The sequence below is a fragment of the Papilio machaon genome, chromosome 7 (genome assembly GCF_912999745.1).
Source record: "Papilio machaon chromosome 7, ilPapMach1.1, whole genome shotgun sequence".
NCBI classification, from domain to species: Eukaryota; Metazoa; Arthropoda; class Insecta; order Lepidoptera; family Papilionidae; genus Papilio; species Papilio machaon.
This window is the reverse complement of record NC_059992.1, coordinates 4,391,691-4,414,228: the sequence shown is the minus strand read 5'-3', so window position 1 is coordinate 4,414,228 and position 22,538 is coordinate 4,391,691. Positions and strand designations below refer to the sequence as shown.

Sequence of the window (22,538 nt, the reverse complement as noted above, 5' to 3'; positions counted from 1 at the left end):
CGTTGTTGCCTCTGTCGAAATTTTGCAGTTACGCTCAAACTGAACAACGTTTGTGATTTTATTGTCTGACGGACTGAATGCTTTGAAAAAACTTAAGGTATGTGCAGTTGTGTCGTATAAAATGGACGTTATGATATAAAGGACTTAGAATGGTCATTTCAGGCTTACTGGAAATTCTTAACAAATTTTTCACTTCACATATTAATACCTATTCGTTGGTCATCTCAACTTGACTAAGAAAGTTTTCTACGTGTTACTTTCTATGACGAAATATCTATAGATGTGCATACAGCAGTAATTGCAACCGTTTAAGAGAATTATTTCACCCCCAGCATTTTAGTGGGTGCGCTCCTTTCACCCCGGACATGGGAAATTCAATAATAATTGAACTTGTGCCCGGTAGACCGCATCCGGTGTCTTGGGGAAATCGCCTATTGATCTTAAATTTCACTACGTAACGGCCGTTTGTGTTGATCATAACTTTAGACATTTGTATTCATGAACATTTTACATATGCGATTATATCTTTTTTTATCATGTCTTCTATTGTATATCTCTATTATATACCATCTTGGGTGAACAAGAAGGCTTTGAAGAGTAATAACAAAAAAATTGTCATCTTTTTTTGAATTAACTGTGTTGTATCAATTACTACATAATCTTCATTTTCAAATTACTCAGAAAAATAAATCAAATTTCGCTCATTGTTTCCGTATAACTCGAAACACAAAACACAATTAAAAGCGATGCAGTTTTCAACAAAGGAGTTTACAATTCGAGTTATGAATCGATTCGGCGAATGCTCGTATCGATTGTAACTGCAGTTTCGATTGCGGAATATTAAATTGTTTGTGTTAGAGTGTGTAGGATCATTAAGATTTGTTTACTGCGACCACACACGATCAGCCACTGCTGCGCGGCGCGGCGATGTCTGCCGTTTTAGCCGTACGCTCATTTAATTGCAGGATATCGTATTTATGTTCGTTATATTGCATTTAGAGATTACAATAACAATCTCATCTTGGAAATAGAATTGCGGACGTGACACCTTGATGACCAATCGTTGTGCAATTCTGTTTGTTAAGAAAAAGTTCATAGTAGAAAAGCTGTTTTGGAATATAAAGAAAGTCACACTAGAGTTGTTAATATAGGGTTGTATGCTAGTAGAGTTTAATTAATTTAGTTACGTATTTTTTATTGTAATAATTTTCAATAAAAACGAATTTACGTACAACACATATTTAAATCATATAGCTTGTTATAAGTATTAAGTACCGTCAAACTCAATCATTCGTATCGCACTAGGCAATATTTCGACAAAAATTGATTAAGCCGAACCCTTTCCAACAGAACATAATCAAATGAAATGGGATGAAATTGACTCTCGGAAACGCTTTCCAGGCGTTTGGATATGATTGAATATTTCGCTGTACATCGTACTTTTGCAGCATAATTTTCGTGCAATATTTTTGAAATTCTATGTAAGAGGAGCCTCGATAAAAAGTCAAAAGTAGTTAAAAAAAATTAAATAGAAAACCACAAGTTGATGATGATAGCACTTACCACAGATACGCACTTTACTTAATAAATTTTTTGATAAAAAATTGAGTATTAATAGCGCTACCAGACGCTCTTTATTTAATTGAATACAGTAATATTTTACGAAAAATTTAAACTCGCACACATATAAGCACACCTTTAAATACGATTTCTTTTAGATATTAATTAAAACATTTTCAATCTATCTATCTTCAAATTCTTAACATAATTTCCTACTAACATAAGTTTACAAGTATACCATCGAGGTCACAAAATATAATTTGTCCCTCTCAACAAAAAACAGGTCTGTCTTTACTCATTTGCAATAAAATTGATTGCATTCAGCAAAAATTTGGCAGACCATTTAATTTAATAAACTGTCAAAAAGCTGTCGAGGGCCGTTACTGTTTACAAATAGACCGGACATAGGTTTCCCGCCTTGGTGGCCGGCGGGGGCGCCGATTCGCACCCCCTATGATGAATTCACCTTTTATTTTGTCCCACTTGACTCGATTGAGAGTGATTTTTGAGCGTGAATGGGCAGTCTGTGTAATTTGCCGCTGACAGGATGAAATATACATTGAAACCTGTAAAAGACTCATACCAAACTCAATCAGGGTCGCTCCGCCATTTTATTGTATTGCCTCGCCGGTGTGTAATTACTTATAATTGTGCATCATTTTTGTTGTGCCATAATAGGAATGATTAATTTGGTTCGATAATGTTTTCATTACGTAAGACGTATTGTTTTAGCGATATTTATTAAGACAATTTTCTATTATTAGCTTTGAACGCAATTTTCATAAATTTATAAATAATTTTTCACATTAGAGAATACTAAATTCGTCTGCAGTGTGAAGTGAAGTTTCCCAAATAAAACTTAGGCCAGCAATATTTGTCGTACAACAAAACTTGTGGCAAATCTTAGCGGAACATTTGAGCGGTGCCCCTCACGAATAGTTAGACAATAAATTGTTTAATAACCCCTCGGCGGTGGGCCCCGACCTGTGCACTTAATCAACGAATATATTCGACGGAATCACCTCTTTGGAAACAATTAAATCGGCCCTGATCGCGGCCGCTGCACTTTGAAGACGGCAGGTACTATAAACTTAGGAAGGTTCCCAACTTAATAGACGCTACGTATCGTAGTACTTGTTTATTCCGGTAGACCATCCCTTGATTATCTTAAAATAGTACTCAGTCAGTTTGTAATACTCATAATTTTTTTTAACTCTCTCACTATAGTTAAATAATGATTTCACCTTATTTTTTAATGAAAGTATATTGTACAAAAACATGATATATATTATTTTTACCTGAAGTTACCATCTAAAATATAAATATGTTTTCGTATTTATTACACCTATGCCTAATTCCTAAATTACAAATTAATTTTCACCACTTTTCAAAATACCACACAATTGATGCAAAATTTATTTACAGAAAACAAAACATTATATAGAATTTAACTTAGACATTCGCCCAACTCAGATTACATATGTACGAGTAGGTCTTATTACAACTAAGTAAGGCGACGCAAGGTTCTTAGCGACCTCGAATCCCTACAAGTGAGTTTATCTCGGCAGTGGTGGGGTGTCGAGTTACAAAGCCGAATGCGCAACACTCATCTGTAATTATTGGTGCCGGTTGACCGCCACTGACCGCGCTGACCGGCGTCGCTTCGATCGCCTATCAGCCACTTCGCAACTCATAACTTAGTAGAATCCCGTTACTCGCTTAGTGGACATTGCGCCTGATTATAAGAGACATTGCATTGCAAGAAAAAACAAGCCTCCCGCATTCCTTTTTGCATGAGACCATGAATTAGTAATGACTTCCCTCATACGTCGCTCGCTACGATGTCGCTTCGATGAATGAACGTTTTTGCGATGTCACTGATTTATGCAAATGTAATTTGTACGTAATAACCCTTGACAATGCGGAGCTTTACAAACTTAGTGATGGACGGTCCAAATTGTTCGTAAGGAACTTAGGATCGAGGTAAGTTAGCGCTTGCGGGATTTCAGCTTACTACTGTTCTATACAATAAGGTGTCGTGTCGATATACTGCCGCTAGTATTACTTTTTGTTTAATAAACTGTACAAAGATATATTTTTTTTAATTATTACTTTTTGTATGTTTTATTTGCAAAACTAATTTGTACGTAATCACTACATTGCTTTAATGAAAATGTATAAGAAAATTCTAAATATATTTCTGTTGTAAATGTATAGTACTAGTCAAAATAAAGAGATTAGAAAAATAAAGTAAACCAGTATCAATCAAATGTTAGCGTTGCTATGCTCTCGACATCTGCCTACTTTTAATTTTCTCGTGAACAAAATGCGAGGAGGGGAGGCCCATTTGATGTCCAGGGTCGGCGAAGTTCGAACGCTTTATTACTGTGTCCGGCTTTAAGTGGGTGTAAAGTTTCAACACCCTTTGATTTACTTGCTATGTGGGAAATAGGTATGAAACAGACGGAATGAATTTGCGTTAGCTTTGTCTTTTGCTCCCCTTTACCTCCCATTCTTTTAATTGAAATACAATGCGCGACGACGTCAACCTACGGCTGTTATTACAAAGACCGAAGGACTCCGTTGACAATACTCAAAATATTAGAGAGGGAAAATCGGGGAATACTAACCGCATAATGGCCACCGCAATTATTTCACTAATGCCTTAAAAGGACTACCTTAATCCCCTAATCGGAAGCCGAACTAACACGGCGTCGTCCCGCATAGAAATATCTTAAATTGGTAACACGGTCCGACGGGCCGGTCATAAAACATCTTAATGAGTATCGCCGCAGCTGTGGGCCCATATTGCGCACTCATATCCATGCAAAGTACCGCCGACGACGTCTTAGCGGGCTCGCGCGGCAGCCGCTTGTTTACAAGTCGACAACTAATTTGTTGCAATATGTGCATAGGACAACGGCGACGGCGGCCGGGCGCTATCTCGTGCGCGCGTGTCTCGCATACGTTACGCTCCACACCGGCACCGCCACATCGCACTCTGACCCTACCTCTACTGCTCGTACCTACCCTCCTCCTCATATTCAAATTCGACCCGGGCCGGCCATTTGGACGCGGATTTGTTATAAGATTAAAGGAAGATTTCAACTTGTGAAACAATATGGCAGACAATTTACATATTTCGTTTCCTTATTAGTTTCGGGATATTTGTTTTGGGGCCGGCGAATTTACATCCACTGACCGATTAAATGGCCCTTAGGCGTCTTTAATGGGGGTGCCGCGTGGTCGTCGCCGGCCTTAGCAAATGTGTGCTTATGCGTAATTGAATATTTTATGGGCTGGAGCAAATTTAGTGCGGAAACTTTATTGATTTCTAGTTCCCGTACGGCGCGGTGGAGAGACTGACATTAGTTGAGTCGTACGGTGACCGAATGGCGAGTGGAGTACTTGTGTTTTCCATTACGAAAAGTAAACATTAGTTCATGCGAATCGCATTTACAGGTCTCGCTCGTGTTTGTCATTTGCATTTATGTGTTGACTGTTTTTATTCCACGGTTGACATTCACCCTTCGCTGCGAGGAGTGCCGCCTCACGACGAGTTTCTTTCAATCGGTGGACGAGTGCTCACGTTGCATTACCCCTATTCAAGTCGAGATAGCTTCACTTAGTTTCCTCTTTTTCAGTCCGGTCGGGTTAATTTCTGCATCTTTATTATTCGAGTGGGCAGCATATGAGAGCAGTCTAGTCATTCCGCCGGCGTAGATTGTGTGGCGGAAAGCAAACTTGAATTGTTGGGTCGCAGGAGGTAATGAACGCACGGGTGGGACATGGCGCGCCGTGCTGGAGGCGTTAGGCCGGGGCGAGGCGCGCCGTGGGGTGGGTGTCCCGGCGCGGCGAGGACGGCGGTAGGGGCAGGGGATGCAGCGCGTCCTGAATGCACAACGCCGTGCCGCTTCCGCATTCGTTAATGCAAAAGCGGGCGCAGACTTCAGGTGTACATTTTCAGCGCCGTGTGCTTTATACTCGATGCTAAGGCGTTCGTCTTTGTGCAGTGTTGAGCCTTAATTATTATTACATTTTATCTACTCCAAGTTTTAATATGTGTACGTGCAGCAGCTTACAATGGAAATATGCTTACAGTGAACATAATAAAATGTATTCATAAATGGTACACAACAAAATGTATCGTATCGTTTCTCAGTCGTCTTACAACCGAGTTAGGGTTGAAATAAATACTAATTGTATCTGCATCAACCTAACGAAATGTTGATATTCGTACATAATACCATTGAAGTAAACTTATAGGATACTACTCGTAGGATATTTAATTAATTATTAATTTGTTGACTGTACAGACTATTATGAATCAGAGACTAGTTTATCGATCCTAAGTTGCCGAGAGCAAACATATCAGAGCATTCCCTTGTTCTTTTTTCGCAATCCGCTCTCTGTATCAGAGCAAAAGGAACAACCCGCGGCTTAACAATTCATTATTGCGTTGGTTTATTTCGGCTTCATTAAAATCGCATTAGGATTAATTTTTCTCGTTCCCGTTTTAATTCGCAGTCCGCTAGGGGATCTCCGCTGGTCGCCTGCAATCAACTAATGTCAATATTTGTTTAAATTTTTACCTGCTTCTCCACGTTTTGGGTCTTTATATACAAAATAAAAATAGATATTGTCTCCGATTTATTTTTATCTCCCTTTACATTGAAAAAAAGTAATTAACTCATAAAGTATTTCTTAACTAATCATTATTTTTTTTATTTCATATGCGTAATTAAATAGTTCAAATTTAATTAGCAAGATAATGGAATATATAAGAAATGATAAACATAAAATTGTTATTACTGGGGTTACATAAGTAACATATAATTATTACATTTGATTGAGTGTCTATAGATAGTTAATAAAGTACGAACGTACAATGATTGTGGTTGAACTTACTAGGTTTGCTTCTTACAATTTATAACAGATTAAAAATTACAACATTTCTTGTCATGTCTGTTTGTAAATATTAAAAAAAAATTACGCCGGCAATATGTATAACTACTACGACAGTGATATATATATATTTTTTTGTAAATCGATTAATGAAATACTTCCTTCTAAAATCGAGTGTTTTTCATTAATAATAATTTTTAATAATAAGACAACTAATAGTATCGAGTGAGTCGGAACAAACGAACGTAAATCGATATTTTTCTCGAATCGATGCACCGAAGCCTCACGATATCATTCGCACGCGATACCCCGCGCCTCCGCCGCTCCGCCAGCGCCCTCGCGGCTGCCAGCCAATATCTACAATATTATTAATTCAGGCATATTAATAAAGGTGTCGAGTTACGACCACACTGTCGCAGGAAGCACGCCCCGGTGAGCCATTTCAACGAAAATAATCCTCCGCCCGATTCGATTCTTTCATTAGCGATCCACGAAAAGACCTTTTAGTTTTATGTCTAAATCATTATGGATTTAAGAAATATTTGACATTGATAGACAAAATCACAGTTTAGAAATACCATGTCAGTACAAAAATAGCAATTAATTTATAAACGACATTCATACATTTATTTGTAGGTACCTTTAGGTAGGAAGGCAACAAAACGTACCTTCTTATAACAATAAATTAATTTAAATAATAGGTTTTAAAGTTATATAAAAATAGTTTAATTCATAATCAATAAATTATAATATATTGCCGAATAAATCAGTGAATTTACGTTAGCGACACTAGCCAGGACTCGCGACCCTTGCATCTTATCACAAAAGCGAGCCATCAGATATGAAGAGGTGAAGACGAGTGGGTGCCGGTAAAATATTTCTTTGTTGACGTCTTTAATAGGATTGTAAATTGTAGTACGCAATTGTCTACACAATTGTAATTTTAAACAAATAAGAACTATAATGTTTTATCGATAGTTTATGTAATGTAAACTTTGGGTTCATTAAATTTATAATAACGGAGGATTTGCTCAAATAAAAATGTTAAAAGAATTTCAATTATATTTGTGAACTGATTTTAAAAGTTTCAATCTTCTTTATTTCAGCAAAACAGTTTATATAAGTGAAAAATTAAACATATTTTCTTATGTTACTTATCATACATCTGATCAGGTATAGTAATAAAACCGTAGATATTTAGAGTATGTAATCAATACTTTTACAAGCAATAAAATTTTTATTAAGTCCCAAACATCGCATCGGTAAGTCCTGCAAACGTGACAGCGCCCCGAGTGTCGGAACACAATCATCGTTAACTCGCGACTGATACTTACTGCTGTTCACAGTTTACGACACACATTTCAGTACTACTGCTCACATTCGCAAATTCGCTCGCAATTAAACTTAGTAAATGTAATGTAATGATTAATTTGTGAGCACAAAAGTACCCTTTATCCTCTTCAGAAAGAATGAAAAGATTAATCGAGGAAACATTACAACACAAAATTAGATTAGATGCAATTATGTAAGGTGAAATTCTAAGTAACTCCACGTACTTTTATTATTTCCGTGTGATTCATCCAAAACTCTTTAAAATGAAACTATTGCACGGGATTTTCTGTGAATGTCGTAAAATAATCGTCTGGATTCAGGGGATGTAGCTCGAAGTGTGTGTAGCGTTTCACGGTCCGTAAGTCAGCAGTATCGATACGAATATAATAACCAGTGGAATGGTAACTATAAAGAGAGATTGTATTTTTTTACTAACGTCGTAAGAACTCGGAACACCCGGCCGGCCCTTTGATCGTTTTGATAAAAGCGTCTGCGATTTTCTTCTCTTTTTTCATAACAACAAAATCTCTGTTTTATTATGATTGCGAAGGTGAACATCGCTAAGGAATGTTATGGTAGAACATAAGTTCAATGTCGTTTATTAAAACTTTATATTCCTTTACAACTAATGACTAATGATTACTAATTGTTTTAAATTTTGTTTAGTAGATCTCCGTACATAGATAACAATTTTTTTACTGATTTTAAAAAGTTTAATTGGCATATAGGATAACGTGATACAAATTGTTATGGCTTAATTATTATTGGCTTAAATATATTTATTGATCTAAAGAAATTTCATTTCTATCTCTGGTTATATTTAAATCATGCGTACTCACATTTCAAAAGCAATACATTCTCAAGTAAAAAGATTTAGTACACCGCATCCGCCTACTGCGGTGAGTGTATGGCAAGTGCGTAGCAAAGGTCACTCGTAGCTCATAACTTAAATCCCCCATTCGTCCGACAAGAACAATAATCCGTACAATTTTAAGGAGAATGTTTATCGCAGGACCCACTCGCCTCATAAATTTTGCGCCGGCCCAAATAAAACAGAGGAAATAGATAAAACGGCTAAACGACTGTCAACGGACTTATATCGTACGTTGACGATACTTATGAGACTATGTTTTATTTTTTGGACTGTCATTAAGTTTTTTTATTACTTTATATAAATATTTTCTTAGGTTTTCTTTTCTTCGTTAGATTTTTCTTAATTTTTTCATTAAAGTAAGTTGGAAATACGAAATGTATAAAGTTCAAAAATAAAGTGCTTCATTAATAACATTACTATTGGAACATGAAACAAATCTTCCTCTTTAGTAAGTGTTCTAATTTTAATAGGTACTTATTTATTAAAGAAGAAATGTAGATAATATAATTCAAACTGATTGTGTCTTCAAACATGAAGCGTTCTGCCGCGTCATTCCAGGATGAATCCGTTTCCCTCCAGCACAAGAACATACGCTCAGATAAGCGAAGCATCTTATCTCCCAGCGCATTATTTCATACACAACTATCGGAAAGCCATTCCGACTGTGTCTGATTTTATTCTAGGCAATTTATTTTCAATAAAGAACTATAAAAAAGACTTATCTAAATGGCGCGGCCGCCACCGAGAGGGGAGCGCTTGTCATAAATGTCGATTCATATTTACGTAATATTAAACTACTGAGAGGAGAAACGATGGCTTCAGATCATTCTATTGATTCATCATGCTTATAAATTTGTTTAAAGAATTGTTGTACCAATCCAAATTATCATGTAAATATAAAAATTAAGTGTTCATAATAATGTGTATCTTAATTTTTTCAGTATTTTTAAATACTTAGGAATTAATATCTACTGCACATAGTATGTCAACACAACACGCATCGCCTCTGAACTAATCAAAGACCTGTTTATAACCGAGTCAATTGATTCTGTAAACTTTTATGGTTTCTCGATAAAACAACAATGTAACAGTGAGGTAGAAATAATCGGAAAGGGCATAAAAAACATCTCGGCTTTCATTATTGATAAAAAATCGAGTCGTTACACCTCGGGGGCAAAAATAAAAGTTGTCCCGTATAAAATACCTATCTAATTATCAGCACTAAAAACAGCAATTTGAATGTTTTAACTGCTATCATGCAACGCTCATCGATACATAATGCCGTATCGGCCGATCATCTATAATTTGTCTGTGGAGACATCGTTGACGGAGCAACAAGAAAACTTATTACCATATCTCCATTCCAAAATGGACAAATATTAAAAAAATAAAATTGCAAACCACATTAGAGGGATCGCAATTTAAATTTGTACAAGCACACCGACTCATTTACATGTTATTCGTAGCGCAAACCCTAGGGGGCCGTATCAGCCATTTATGAGCTGAAAGTATTAAAGAAAAGAACTGGATACGTATAAAAGATAGATATTATAATAAGAAAAAGAAGGCGCGTGCAAGAAAACGGCTCGCGGCGACCGAGCCCCGCGGAAAGCGGCATTGTTCCGTGACTTTTTAAAAACGGAACAAAATGAACGAGGGGAAGGAAATCGGATGAAAATATGAAAAGAATACACGTTATATACTCGTACGTAAGGTGAAATGGAACGCCGCAGCGGCGAGATCGGTCGCGGTGCGGCATGGCGTCCGCAAATATAATTTGCATAGCCAAGTAGTCCAACTTTTGTCTGCGGCGGATGTTCCCAACCATATTCGTTCGTTGCTTTTAACCGCACTTCCATTCTGTATCGGGCCGGACTTTTTATTGCATTTTTTTCCCCTTTGAATGGATTCCTTCAATATTTCGGTGGTTCGTTTTTATTATTCATACGCTCGGTCATCGAATTGTTTCGCTTCATATCGCGCGCTTTGAGTTCTGTTGCATTGCTGTCATCATTGCTTTGCCTTTTACTACACAAACGTGTAGCACGTTTAGTTTTACTTTTATTCTATTGTAATATACTGGTAACTTTAAGTTTTAACTTTTAATTTTCCATTGTATTTAAATAATATTATGTCCTAAATTGTGGGAATGTAATTACATGTATTATATTATGTTTACCAATACAACAATATAAATTTATTGTTATTAACATATTATAGGACTATGGTTACTAACAATTTTGAGGTATACAATAGAACTATGCAAGTAAGAGAGTTTAGATTTTAGATTACAGTTCGTACATTATAAATAAAATTACAAAACATTTCTTAGAAAAAAAATGACGTACCTAATTAAACACAAGTCGCAAAGGAACAATGAAATGACTAACATAATTCAAAGAGACGATCAAGTGCTTTGAAATTAGAAGTATTGCCGGACACAAAGGGTTCGAGTCTTTGTCGAAGCAGCGCCTCCCTTTGATGAAATAAAATCGATGGATGGAATTATTACGATTCATCTTCGACTGGGAACATGACTGTGGAAGCATTACTCCGGATTACAGACCCCGAGAGCACAAAGCCGCGCCGACGGGCCTATACAAATATTGACTTGAAGAAACAATAGAGAAAGCTACGCTACTCATCATCTATTATACTCGTATGAGTACACCTGATAAGACATTGATTGCCAAAATAAGACTTACTATTGACTCTAATTCAAATGTCTATAATGTTAAATGTAAACGGAATAAAAATGCCTTAAAAAATGAAATGCACTAATTTTTAATTAGATAATATTTGTGCATTTAGTAACATATAAGATCGTAAATCTAGCAATGTATAATTTTAAACCGTCTCTTGGTTATTATCATAGTAAATAAATAACTTCTTTTAAGCACTAATTATATTGGGCATCATTGATACGTTCATCTCAGGATTTGAAGTATACGGTCTATGAATTTAAACAAAGACCATACCCATCCATTCAACCATCCTGACTCTTTTTAAATTAAAACTTTAGTTCAATGAGCTCCAGTCCAGGCAGGTTCCGGTTAATTGATAACCAGAAAAGCGTTAATACATATAAAGAGATGAAAGGTCCAAAAATAAGCTTCGATGGAGTGAAAAGGTGATTTTCAGAGGTGTTGGACTGATTCGATGTTCGGACTCGCCTCGGCTCGGCCCGATGAATTTTCCACCGGATGAGCCTTCAGCCAACGTCGCTGTTTTAACGACTGATTACCTGAAAATGATCCCTTCCATCCTAATTAATAAACACGTGATTCATTTACTAACTTGTATTATAAGATTTATTATCTATTCAATGGCGAGACAAATATTATACCAGTGGACTAAGTGCTGATAAAATCGAACTGATTCTGATGAAAATAATTTTTGACCGAAAGATTTTTTGAATTTTTAATAATTAATGGATGAATAATTGAGTTGAATAAAATAGTCTATGTTTCAATATTCCTTTGAATTGACATTCTCGAAAATTGGCTCTACATTTATAAGATTTCAACTTAATTACGTGATATGAAAAAGCAATTTCTGTCTAGACATAGTTAGAATTTCAAATAAAAAGACTATTTATGGTTGTTCACGTTATTACTGGCGGCAGTCCGAGGCAGCGATGACAAATGATGCGTGGGAGTCGCGCCCTACACCCCGCGCCCTCTCTGCTATAGCTCTGCCGCGATTCTCATTAGCGCCTACATTAATTAACTAGCAATATTTTAATGAGAAAATTTTAATTTGTCTTATTGTTTACTAGTTTTAACGCTACGCTATGTACGATTTAAATAATCTGATATTATTGAAAAACCAAAGAAGAGAATTTTAGAATTTGTTACGTTTTTACATGTTAATTAAATATAATTAAAACGCAATAAAATCTGGGAAAAAGGTATTAAAATCCAATGTTGTAACGTTTTCTAATTAAAAAATCATAGCTTTAGCTATAATCTGATTTGTTATCGGTTATAGACTTTAAAGATCTTGCGTAGCAGATAAATATATTGGCTGTATCGATAGCTCGGCAGCTCCGCGCCGCCCCTACACCGGAGGCAGGGCGACTCTATCGACACTTGCACACCGACTCAATCATTCGTCAATCCAACTCTCAAACGATAAAGATGGAAATATCACTGGAGAATAAGTGCGAGAGAAACGTCGATACTGTCGGCCGATCATCGACACAATATTACCAAAAGACGGCAAATGTGAATCAAAGGCATTAAGTGTATAACAGATACAGAAAAGGCAGCGTTACCGTAAGAGCGAGTGAGACGTTTGCTTCAGAGCTTTCTCGCGAGTGTAGAGTATAAACATTCATAAATTGCTCGCAGGAACATGGCGCACGAATTATGAGCGAAACCATTTATTTAGTCAGAGTTTTGTTTTGCTATGCGTGCTGGTATTCGCAGTAATTGTTGTTTCGATACGCCACGAGTCAGCGAGCCCGAGCTGAACTCTACCGATCCTATTAATATTTATGATATATTGTATACTGAAATACATGTAGTTGTATAAACCTGAAAGATACATTGAGTAATTGTAGATAGAATCGAGATAACAAATCTTAACACGATCTTAAAGAGAATACTACTAGAGTAATAAAGTAAATACTACTAATAAATAAACAAGATCCGTAGCATTAATGCAACAGTTATTTACATAAAATATTAAATGTATTGTGTCACTGTTGACCTTCTTTCATATAGCTTTATTATGACACCGTTTATACAATAACGAAAAACCTTCGTAACAAAAATAACTTAAAACCATATGAATAAAACATGTTTATTTTTACAGTAATGTATCAGAAACGACTAAAGAAGGAGCGGAAACAGCGGCAGCAGATCCAGGAGCAGCTCGAGAATGAACTAAAGAGACGACAGAAGATAGAAGAGGCGCTCAAGCAGTCCGGTGCCCCCCAGGAGATACTCAGAATTGTTACTGGTAAGTGCCACAACTAAAGACTAATAAAACTAAAGAATATCATAATTGTCAAGTCACAATATTTTTTCAGCAGTCAAAGTATCGATCAAAAAGTGACCGTTTTGTTGCTTTCTTACACATTCTATAATTTAACATACAACCAGTGTTCAGTCATCAAATAATCGATATAATCACTATCAGACTTCAACAAGTATCAACAAAGTGCTCACTATTGCCGCTGACATGTTAACTTACCGACTGTCAAACTATCTGTGTATCGGCTAAAACTCCGGCAACGTCTTTCCGAAAGGTCCTATGTCGCAGTGTTTCTATCAATGAAATATCGACTGTAAGATGTAGTCGAGTCAGTTTCTTTCGTCTATCCACGTAATTGACATGTGTTTCAAGGGAATCGCAGCGTAGGTGAAGTGCGTGACGTAAGAAGGGCGGTAAACGCTAGTGAAGGCTTGTACTAATCTCCGTGTCAGGAAATCGTTTCGCAGGCCATTTGAAGCGAGGCGAGGGTTCGACTGCTCGACCTCTGAGTTAGCACGCATTCGAGCACAATATCTTACGTAATCACTGTCTACGTCGCTTCTGGAAACAAATAATCTTAGATTATTGTAACTAACAGAATGTTATTACAATGATAAAGTTCTAACATATAATTTTTCCACAGAGAACATGAGTCCGTCAGCTCATGAGGCACGTTCAGAGCGCGAAAACGGGTCGGAAAGCAAGCCGCCGAGCGCGGAGCCCCCAGCCGCCTCGCCGCCGTACTCGCGCGAGCCGACGCGCACGCCAGACAAGCCACAATGGTCCTACCCGCCGCCGCCCGTCGACATGCTGCCTGGCGGAGCTGCCTTCTGGCAGAACTACTCCGGTAAGGCACACTGCTCCACACAGCATCTCCAACAAACAGTGCGGACATGCTCTCTTGTTATGATACTAGCAATCGCCTAACGTTAACACCTGCTATACCGGAAGAGCGTTAAACGTTGCATTGGGCCATTAAGTAGAAAGTACGATCTGCAGTAGACTATAAGTTAATTCTTCTGCGTTACCTACAAGGAAGTGTGGTATATTCTTTAATTGCAATTTAAAGCATTGAAAATGGGAAACAATGCTAAAAAAAATTCTACCGCTGTAAGCGTTGTTTTTTGTTCTTGACTGATCACGATCTGAAAACTTTAAAAACGGTTTTTTCACTACAGCAGAACCATTTCAATTTCAAAATAAATTCTTAATCATAGATCATAAAGTGCATTTATTGAAAGCACAGCATCAAATAAAATTGCAATAATAAAGAATGTATCCGACCCTCCGTTAGAAAAAATAAGGACGAAATAGACATGTGAAATTTATACTCGTCATATTACATACCATATCGTATCGGGAATGCCAAGTATTTAAAAGCACAAAATGAACGATACGAGCATTCTCCGGTTTTGTTGTTATTTTATCTTAGGTTGGGGGAGAGTTTTAAATCGAATTTTCGTATTGATATTGAATATTAATATTATCTTTTTAAATTTTTGCAAAACCTAAATAGTTAATATAATATTGTTTTTTATTCTGCTGTCCAAATATTGTATGATATTAACAATAAACCTGCAGTATTAAAATGACTCAAAGCAACGGTAAAAAATACCTGCCGTGAGGTTGGCTGGTGGCTGGAACTCGACGTATAAAAAAGATTCATCTCAGCCACGTGTTCGGCATCGAACGTAGTTTTTTCATTCATATCCGCTTTGTGGAAAGCCTAGAAATTTCATTAAAAATGCACCGGCCTCGGAGTTTGAAATACTATTGTGTACCGGCTAACCCGCATACGCCCGGTTTGATGGATGTGCAACATTGCATGTTTCTTTTTATGGACTTTTATTTAAAAAATCAATAAAAAGATTTTGTAATCTTAACATTCTGATATTTTATTTTATTACTGACGAATTTACTTAGAGAGTAAACTTCTTTTCTCTCCAGATCTCCAAAATGGCTAATGAGTATTTTGGCCTAAATAATAACAATAAAAGCCACAAGTACGTCAGCATTGATAGCCCCTAACGTTTCCTGCATTTAACTGACGAGTGGCTTTCACCGGTGGAGCACTTCGCAAACAGAAATTGCAACTAATTTAAGTGTTACCCGGCCCCAAGTGTCTACCACACGCGAACACGCCACTACGCCACTGGGAACACTACAAATCAATGCATTCGTAGTCTTTTCTTTTATAGTTATTTAATTGAATTAAGTTACTATTAGGAATTTGGTACGAGCGATGAGTCGTCTCTTTCTGGTGTGTTATCTGAATAGAAATTCCTACAAAATCGAACATTTTTTAATATATGACGATCTTTTAAAGATTTTCAGACACACTAAATGAGTGATTCAGATAATTAATTAATTGCTAAGTTAGTAATGATGTTTCACAAGACATTACAGTCTTCAAGTTGTACTCCTGTACCTTTATTCAAAAGTAAAGATAAATTATACAGTTAGTTGAAAGACATTTAAAAAAATAAATCAAATAAGATAAATAGCTTGTAATAAATAACACAGAAGCAAAATACGTACAGATTAGTTATACCAGTGTTATTCTTTAATTTTTTACAATAGAAGTAAATGTAGAGCAGTGTAAAAATTAAAATAAAAGTAATCAATCAATTCTATCACAATGTATTTTGTTGACAATAAACAACCGCTTAAAAAGAAATAAGACTTTAAATGATAGGTCGATAGCCGCATCTTATTTTATTTTTGAAGTTAACTACAAAAAATGCTATGTCAAGTTATCGATAGAATTTGCAGTGAAATTCCTTTCATCATGATTATTGGTATAAATGATTTTTCTCAACGTTACCAAAGTGGTCATTATAAACATCTTACCTTATGATAGTCATGAAAAAATAATGAATAATAATAATGAAAACAAAATAAATCTTATTTAAAAATAAAGAATATATATTTTAATCACAACAGCGGGCGGATGTCAAAATGTATTCCGGAGCAGCGTTTGAAACGAATAAACCAACCGATGTTAAGTAATATAAAGTTGAAAAATTAATAAAGAGGAAACTTCGCCCGGCCACTTTTTAGGTACGCTTGTAAAATGAATGGAAATAAAAATTGTACCGCACAGGTGCGCGAAGCCTTTGACGATATTAACTTTTTGTTGGAGCAGAAGACATACATAGCTGCGGCGCGTACCGAGAGAGCAATCGCATCCGACCAACATTCCTGGCGTGCTTACACATCCATTGCTCACGTACTATCGACACCTAAAACGTAATTAAAGGAACGCAAGCAATAACTTTGTTTTTTGATACGTAGTGTCGCGCACAAGGATGAGTTTTGTGTATCGATACAAAAACTTGTTTAATGTTGTTTTGACTAAAAGAGTAAAGCGTTTTAAATGAACCTTATCGTCGTCACGAAGAAATTGAATCTTTAAAAAAAATCTGAAGAGATATTCTGTAATAGGAAATCAATTCAATCAATGTGATCGGACACGGTCAGTGGCAGCGTCCGATCCTCCGCCTGGGTCTATATTTACAACTGTTTGTGTTATCGTAGGCATTCGCTCCTCATCAGCGATAACGCCCGCCACCTACTTAACGACCCCTTTGTTCTCAACCATCTCAAATATCCGTTTAAAGAATTTTTCGCCAGAATTTTTTCCGGCTGTTATTAATTGGAAGCTGAAAATTAACAGAGGTGTCCGTTGCGTAATACTTTTAAAAAAATAATGAGACCGCCTCCTCAATTATACCGCCTAAAGTGTTGTGTTTCAAAATGTTATAAGTTTACGATCAAAAAACAATTCGTATCGGATCAATGACATTATAAATGTGTAAAATAAAAAGTACTGCGATCGGATCGCGCTTGCTTTTTGTGTGGACGAAGAGAAACAATTTGTCTCCGGAGTCGCATCAATAACGAAAGTGTAATTTCTTGCTCGGGTCCTCTATTTAATTATAAAATCGATTCGTTTCTCCAGAAAGTAATCGACAGTATGATCTGCTGAATGCTTCTACAAGTTTTGTTTATGCGGGGCATTGTCACTTGAAGAATGTCACTACCGACAATCGCTTATAGATCTTTTTCATTTTGTTTATCAGATAAATTAGTTTGAAATTTTCAATTACTGAATTAAAGAAATCTAATATATAAAATTCTCGTGTCACAGTTTTCGTTGCCATACTCCTCCGAAACTCATGAAATTTTGTGAGCATATTCAGTAGGTCTGAGAATCGGCCAACATCTGTTTTTCATTTTTTTTTTTTGAACTGCGCGCGGACCGAGTCGCGGGCGACAGCTAGTATTAATATAAATATAAATATTGCCAAACAGCTTAATTAAAAGATTTTAATTCCTAATTTTTTAGATCGCTGATATGACAGTAAAAAAGAATTATGTATTTAAACTGTCTTATATAGGAAATAGGCGTTACGTAATTGGTAATATTTTCACTGGCAAAGAAAGGAGGAGACATGAAAGGCTAACTTTTTATTTAAGCAAAGCGCTCAACCATTACAGTTATTTCAAAGAACAAATAGATTATAGCTCTCAAAGGAACCGGCAATTCTGTTTTAGGAGCGGCAAATGCAAAAATATTACGTATTCAAACAAACCTAATGGGACATTTAGGGGTGGCAGCGAAGTGAAACGGCAAAGGCCGAAGCTTTTAAGTGTATAATATTTAATTGTGACGCCCTAGGCGTATAATCTCGCCCGGGATAATAGGTTTCTGTTTCGGCACAACCCTCGATGGCGACACTTGCGAGTGTGATGCCCCGGAGCCAGTCTCCGCCGAAACAAATTGGATTATAATTGAGTTTTTTTAACTGACGAATGTTTTTAAGACAAATCGTAATCCTCTCTTCCCTTTATTCGTTGACTTAAAATCATTTCAAGAAATACAGTATAATACGACCGATTATTTGTCTTTCTCAGAGGCATAAGAATTTCTTCCGGGAAGTTTTTTAGATGATTATTAGATTTGCATATTGCACTTATCTTTATAATGATCTTTATGAAACCTGACGATTTTTTTGGCGTCAAAAAATTGTCTAGTTTTTTTACTACAAAGCTGCTATTTATAATGAAGAATAGATGAAAACTTTATGAAATTATAATTCACAATAACACTTACACCGTAAATTACAAAAGGAATATCACGAGGACTAAATTGAATTCCTCGTTGAGAAAATGTTCCATAAAAGTAAGCAAAAATCGCGATTCCGATTTCTTTTATATCTCGTAAATTGCAAGAGGCGGCAAGCGTTGCATGAAATTGAATAAGCATATTTCGTAAAACGAAGACGTTTTCGGAGACAATTGCCTTACCTCATCTACTCCTGCCTCTTCACGAACTTTGTCAATTTTCGCAAAATGCTATTAGAAATTCTCCTCCACGCGTATATTTATTGCGTCTGGGATTGATGTTACGTTTCAGTGTTTATTTTTCAATGGATCGTTTTTTATTTTGATGAGATCCAATCAATTAGAACTATTGTGTAAAATTTTCTCTAGTGATAACAAATTTGGACTTTCAGGGAGCTATAAACTAATTATGTTACTGGAATAAAGTTTAACGTCTAGGTTATTTTAGGTTCAACCATCAAAATTTGCCATAACGATATTTTAAACGCGAATCTTCTGATTACTCTTAAGGTTTTAAATTTAAAAATTAATCATTTATACAACCAAAAATTTAAATCTAAGGTCGTAGTTAGTTTTAAAAACACAATAAAATAAAAAAGAAATGGTTAAAAATCACAAAATTTCATTGGCAGAATTTGACTGTAAAATCTAATAAGCGCTAACATTGTTAAGCAGCGTACGTTAGCAAAGGGAACGAATATTACGTAGTGTCATACGGATGCGAAGTTCGATTGATGTTAGCCAGCTTTTGCCAAAATACTAATGAAATTTTCCGAGACCTTACACTCGAACATTACCGTCGCTTATTTGCGGCAGCTCTGTATTAAGATTATTAATGCTAGAAAAATAGTAATAAAGGCTATGCTAGAATAGAAAAGAAAAAGCTAACAATAACAAAGAATTCTTTTATTTATTTTTAATATATAATATAATGTCGTAGAGCAGTTATCACAACAACAATGTATGAGATAAAAAAAGTAAAAGTCGATATTAATTTCAACAATTTTTTTTTAATTAAAGTCGATTTGTCAGTTGAAACAATTCACGCCATTCCTTAGACTTCGTCTAACGTTTTCAAATCGATAATAATGATAAATCAATTGATAAAATAATTTGTTTGTTGAACAGAATCTTTGGCACAAGAACTGGAGATGGAGCGCAAGTCACGGCAGCAGGCTATGGAGCGCGATGTGAAGAGCCCACTATCGGAGCGCGCCAGCTACTACAAGAACTCGGTGCTGTTTAGCTCGGCCACTTAGCTGACGGGTCGCGGGGCCGACCTCCCCGACAAACATTGCGACGACGACAAGTGTACTGACGACACCAGGAAACCCATCATCAGTGTGAAACCAGAGTTTAGAGAAAAATAAAATATTAAAGCAAGTGCAAACGCTGTAGACGATTCATCGAAAGCTGGAGAAATAATAATCTTTCAGCAGCCGTTGGCTCAGATTTAACTTCAGAACTTTCGTGTACATTAAAGTTTTCATCATTTAGTTTAGCTCGTAAAATTTTATGTATCAGATCTCGATAAAGTTGTACTTTTAACTGAGATTAATTGTAAATACTGTTATGACGTACTAAGCACGTAGATTGTGTTGATGAGAAGTCTAAGGAATTTTTTTCTTCCATAGCAAAATTTGTAAATATTTCTTTATATTTTCTAGGATAAGTAACTGTTTAGTCGACGATATGAGTTATTTATTCGTCAACATTTATTCATTTATAAATCGTACCTTTAAAATTATTGTTAAATGCCATATTTATATATAAGTATCCATCATTATTTACATTCTCTACTTTAAGAGGCGACAAGTTTTACGTTTCTATTTGTACTTTTTACGAATGATCCGATTTGGGAATAATAAATTGATTTTCTAAATGAAACAACTGCTGGAATTGATCTAAGACTGAAGAATAAACTTTTATTCGCTAGTCCAATCGAAGCACTGAATACCTATTGAGTTTCTTAATATTTTTCATTGACTACGAGACGAGAGCTTTGGAACAATGTCGTCACTAAGTATAATATAATTCTGTACATTTCGATCACTTAGCTTAGTTTTTAAAAACGTTTAAAAATTAAAGTTCAGTTGAAGCATGTGATCAACAATATTGTGTAATTTATTCAACTTTAGTGCAATGATTAGATGTAACTAAAACTAGTGATACATTAAAAGCATAAAAGTACGATAGTTTAAGCGATTCGAATCGATTAATTTTTACAAAATATTATTGACTGAATACTGAGGAGACAGTTGCGAGGGGCATTGCGGCGCAGGGCCTCAGCCGAGGCGATGCTGGAGCCCTGTGCGCCGGCTTCTGCGTCTCATATCCATGATCCAGTGTCTGCAGCTCTGGATATATGTAACAATAAGTGCAGTAGTTTTTAAATATATAAATGATAGTGTTATTTATATCGATGCTTAGTTTACAAGAGGACTTTAATACGTCTTTAATAGCGTAAGATTTAGACATTGTATAGAACGTAAAATTGGCGCTTGGCTATCAATAAATACTGTATAAGAATACACACATATCCGAAACTTACGCCTGTGCGACGTCTATTAAGCTTTAGTAAAAAAAAAAATATTTGAAAATATCAAAATTTAAATGTAATAGTCAAGCGCCGATCTGAACGATCGCTTTATAACAATTAATTTCATACATATTATCTATAATGGGTAATAAGAAGTAATGAGTAAAAGTTAGTTGTTACTATAAATGTTTAGCTGAACACGTGTGGTTGTATAAAGGGAATGAATGTGACCGTTAAAATTTGATTTCAATTCTTTATTGAGATAAGGTTGAAAATGTAATGTCGACTGTCGGTGGTTCACTAAGTATCCGGCAGAGGACAATCGCGACGACTTAGCGCTATTCCTTCAACAATTAGATGTCGAGGCTTCAGTATTCACTTCAAATTGTTTTATAGTATGCAATTCATAAGGCGAGCGTTTATTATTTATTATTTCTATGGTAATTATTATTAATTTACTTAAAATTGTGTGTGTGCCTTGTATCGTAGAAGAAAATATCGAAATTAAAAAGAAAAATTATCATTCCGTTGTTTGTTTTTAACCTAATCCTAGATTTATAACCTAAGTGGTAGCTACTAAGTAAGTGCCTACGATGACTAGCACCGATATGTTTATAGAAAAAGAAGATACTGAATGTTAGCAAATATTTCGCTACAAATAAAAAATAACTGCTTCTAAGAGTCAGCATAATAAATGCTTAGCGTAGAAGCACACTTCTTGATGTCTAATGTGTTAGAATGCGAATGAGGAAAAATTATAATACATACTCATACTATCGTAAGTCTATAGAAATGTAATTTAGCCACATTCAGACTTCGACTTTATCTTGAACAAAAATTAGCACCTTTATAGCTACAGACAGAGAATATAAGACAAGACCAAGAAGTTCTGTTCTTTAATTTAATAAATCAATAAATACGACTGTCTAACATCTATGAAAAATCCAAATTAAATGACACCTGTATAAAATACAGGAGGTTATGTACGATACAGAAGGAAAGAGGATGTTTCCGCTAAATATACGTCCCCTTCCCTGACAAATACTCTTCCCCTTCCCATCCTTTCCTTGGACGAAAAAGGTGGGATGGGAAAGAGGACTATAATTAGGCTTATGACACATTTATCAGACGAAACGTCAAATTGTTCCACTGTTAAGTTGGTATATCTTCTGTTAGCCGTGGTATTTCACAGGTCGAACTGCGCCATTCGTACAACAGATG

At 35.8% G+C, this 22,538-nt stretch overlaps 1 protein-coding gene across 1 annotated transcript in view; it reads left to right on the top strand.

Moving 5' to 3' along the window:
• The window catches only part of LOC106715053 (dachshund homolog 2), a 132,453-nt gene extending 110,631 nt beyond the window's left edge, over positions 1-21,822 (top strand). The window contains 3 exon segments of the mRNA XM_045678490.1: positions 13,490-13,636; positions 14,295-14,498; positions 19,907-21,822. Of these exon segments, the coding sequence (XP_045534446.1) occupies positions 13,490-13,636; positions 14,295-14,498; positions 19,907-20,037 (482 nt within the window). The 3' untranslated portion in view covers positions 20,038-21,822.
• Positions 21,823-22,538: the final 716 nt, after the last annotated feature.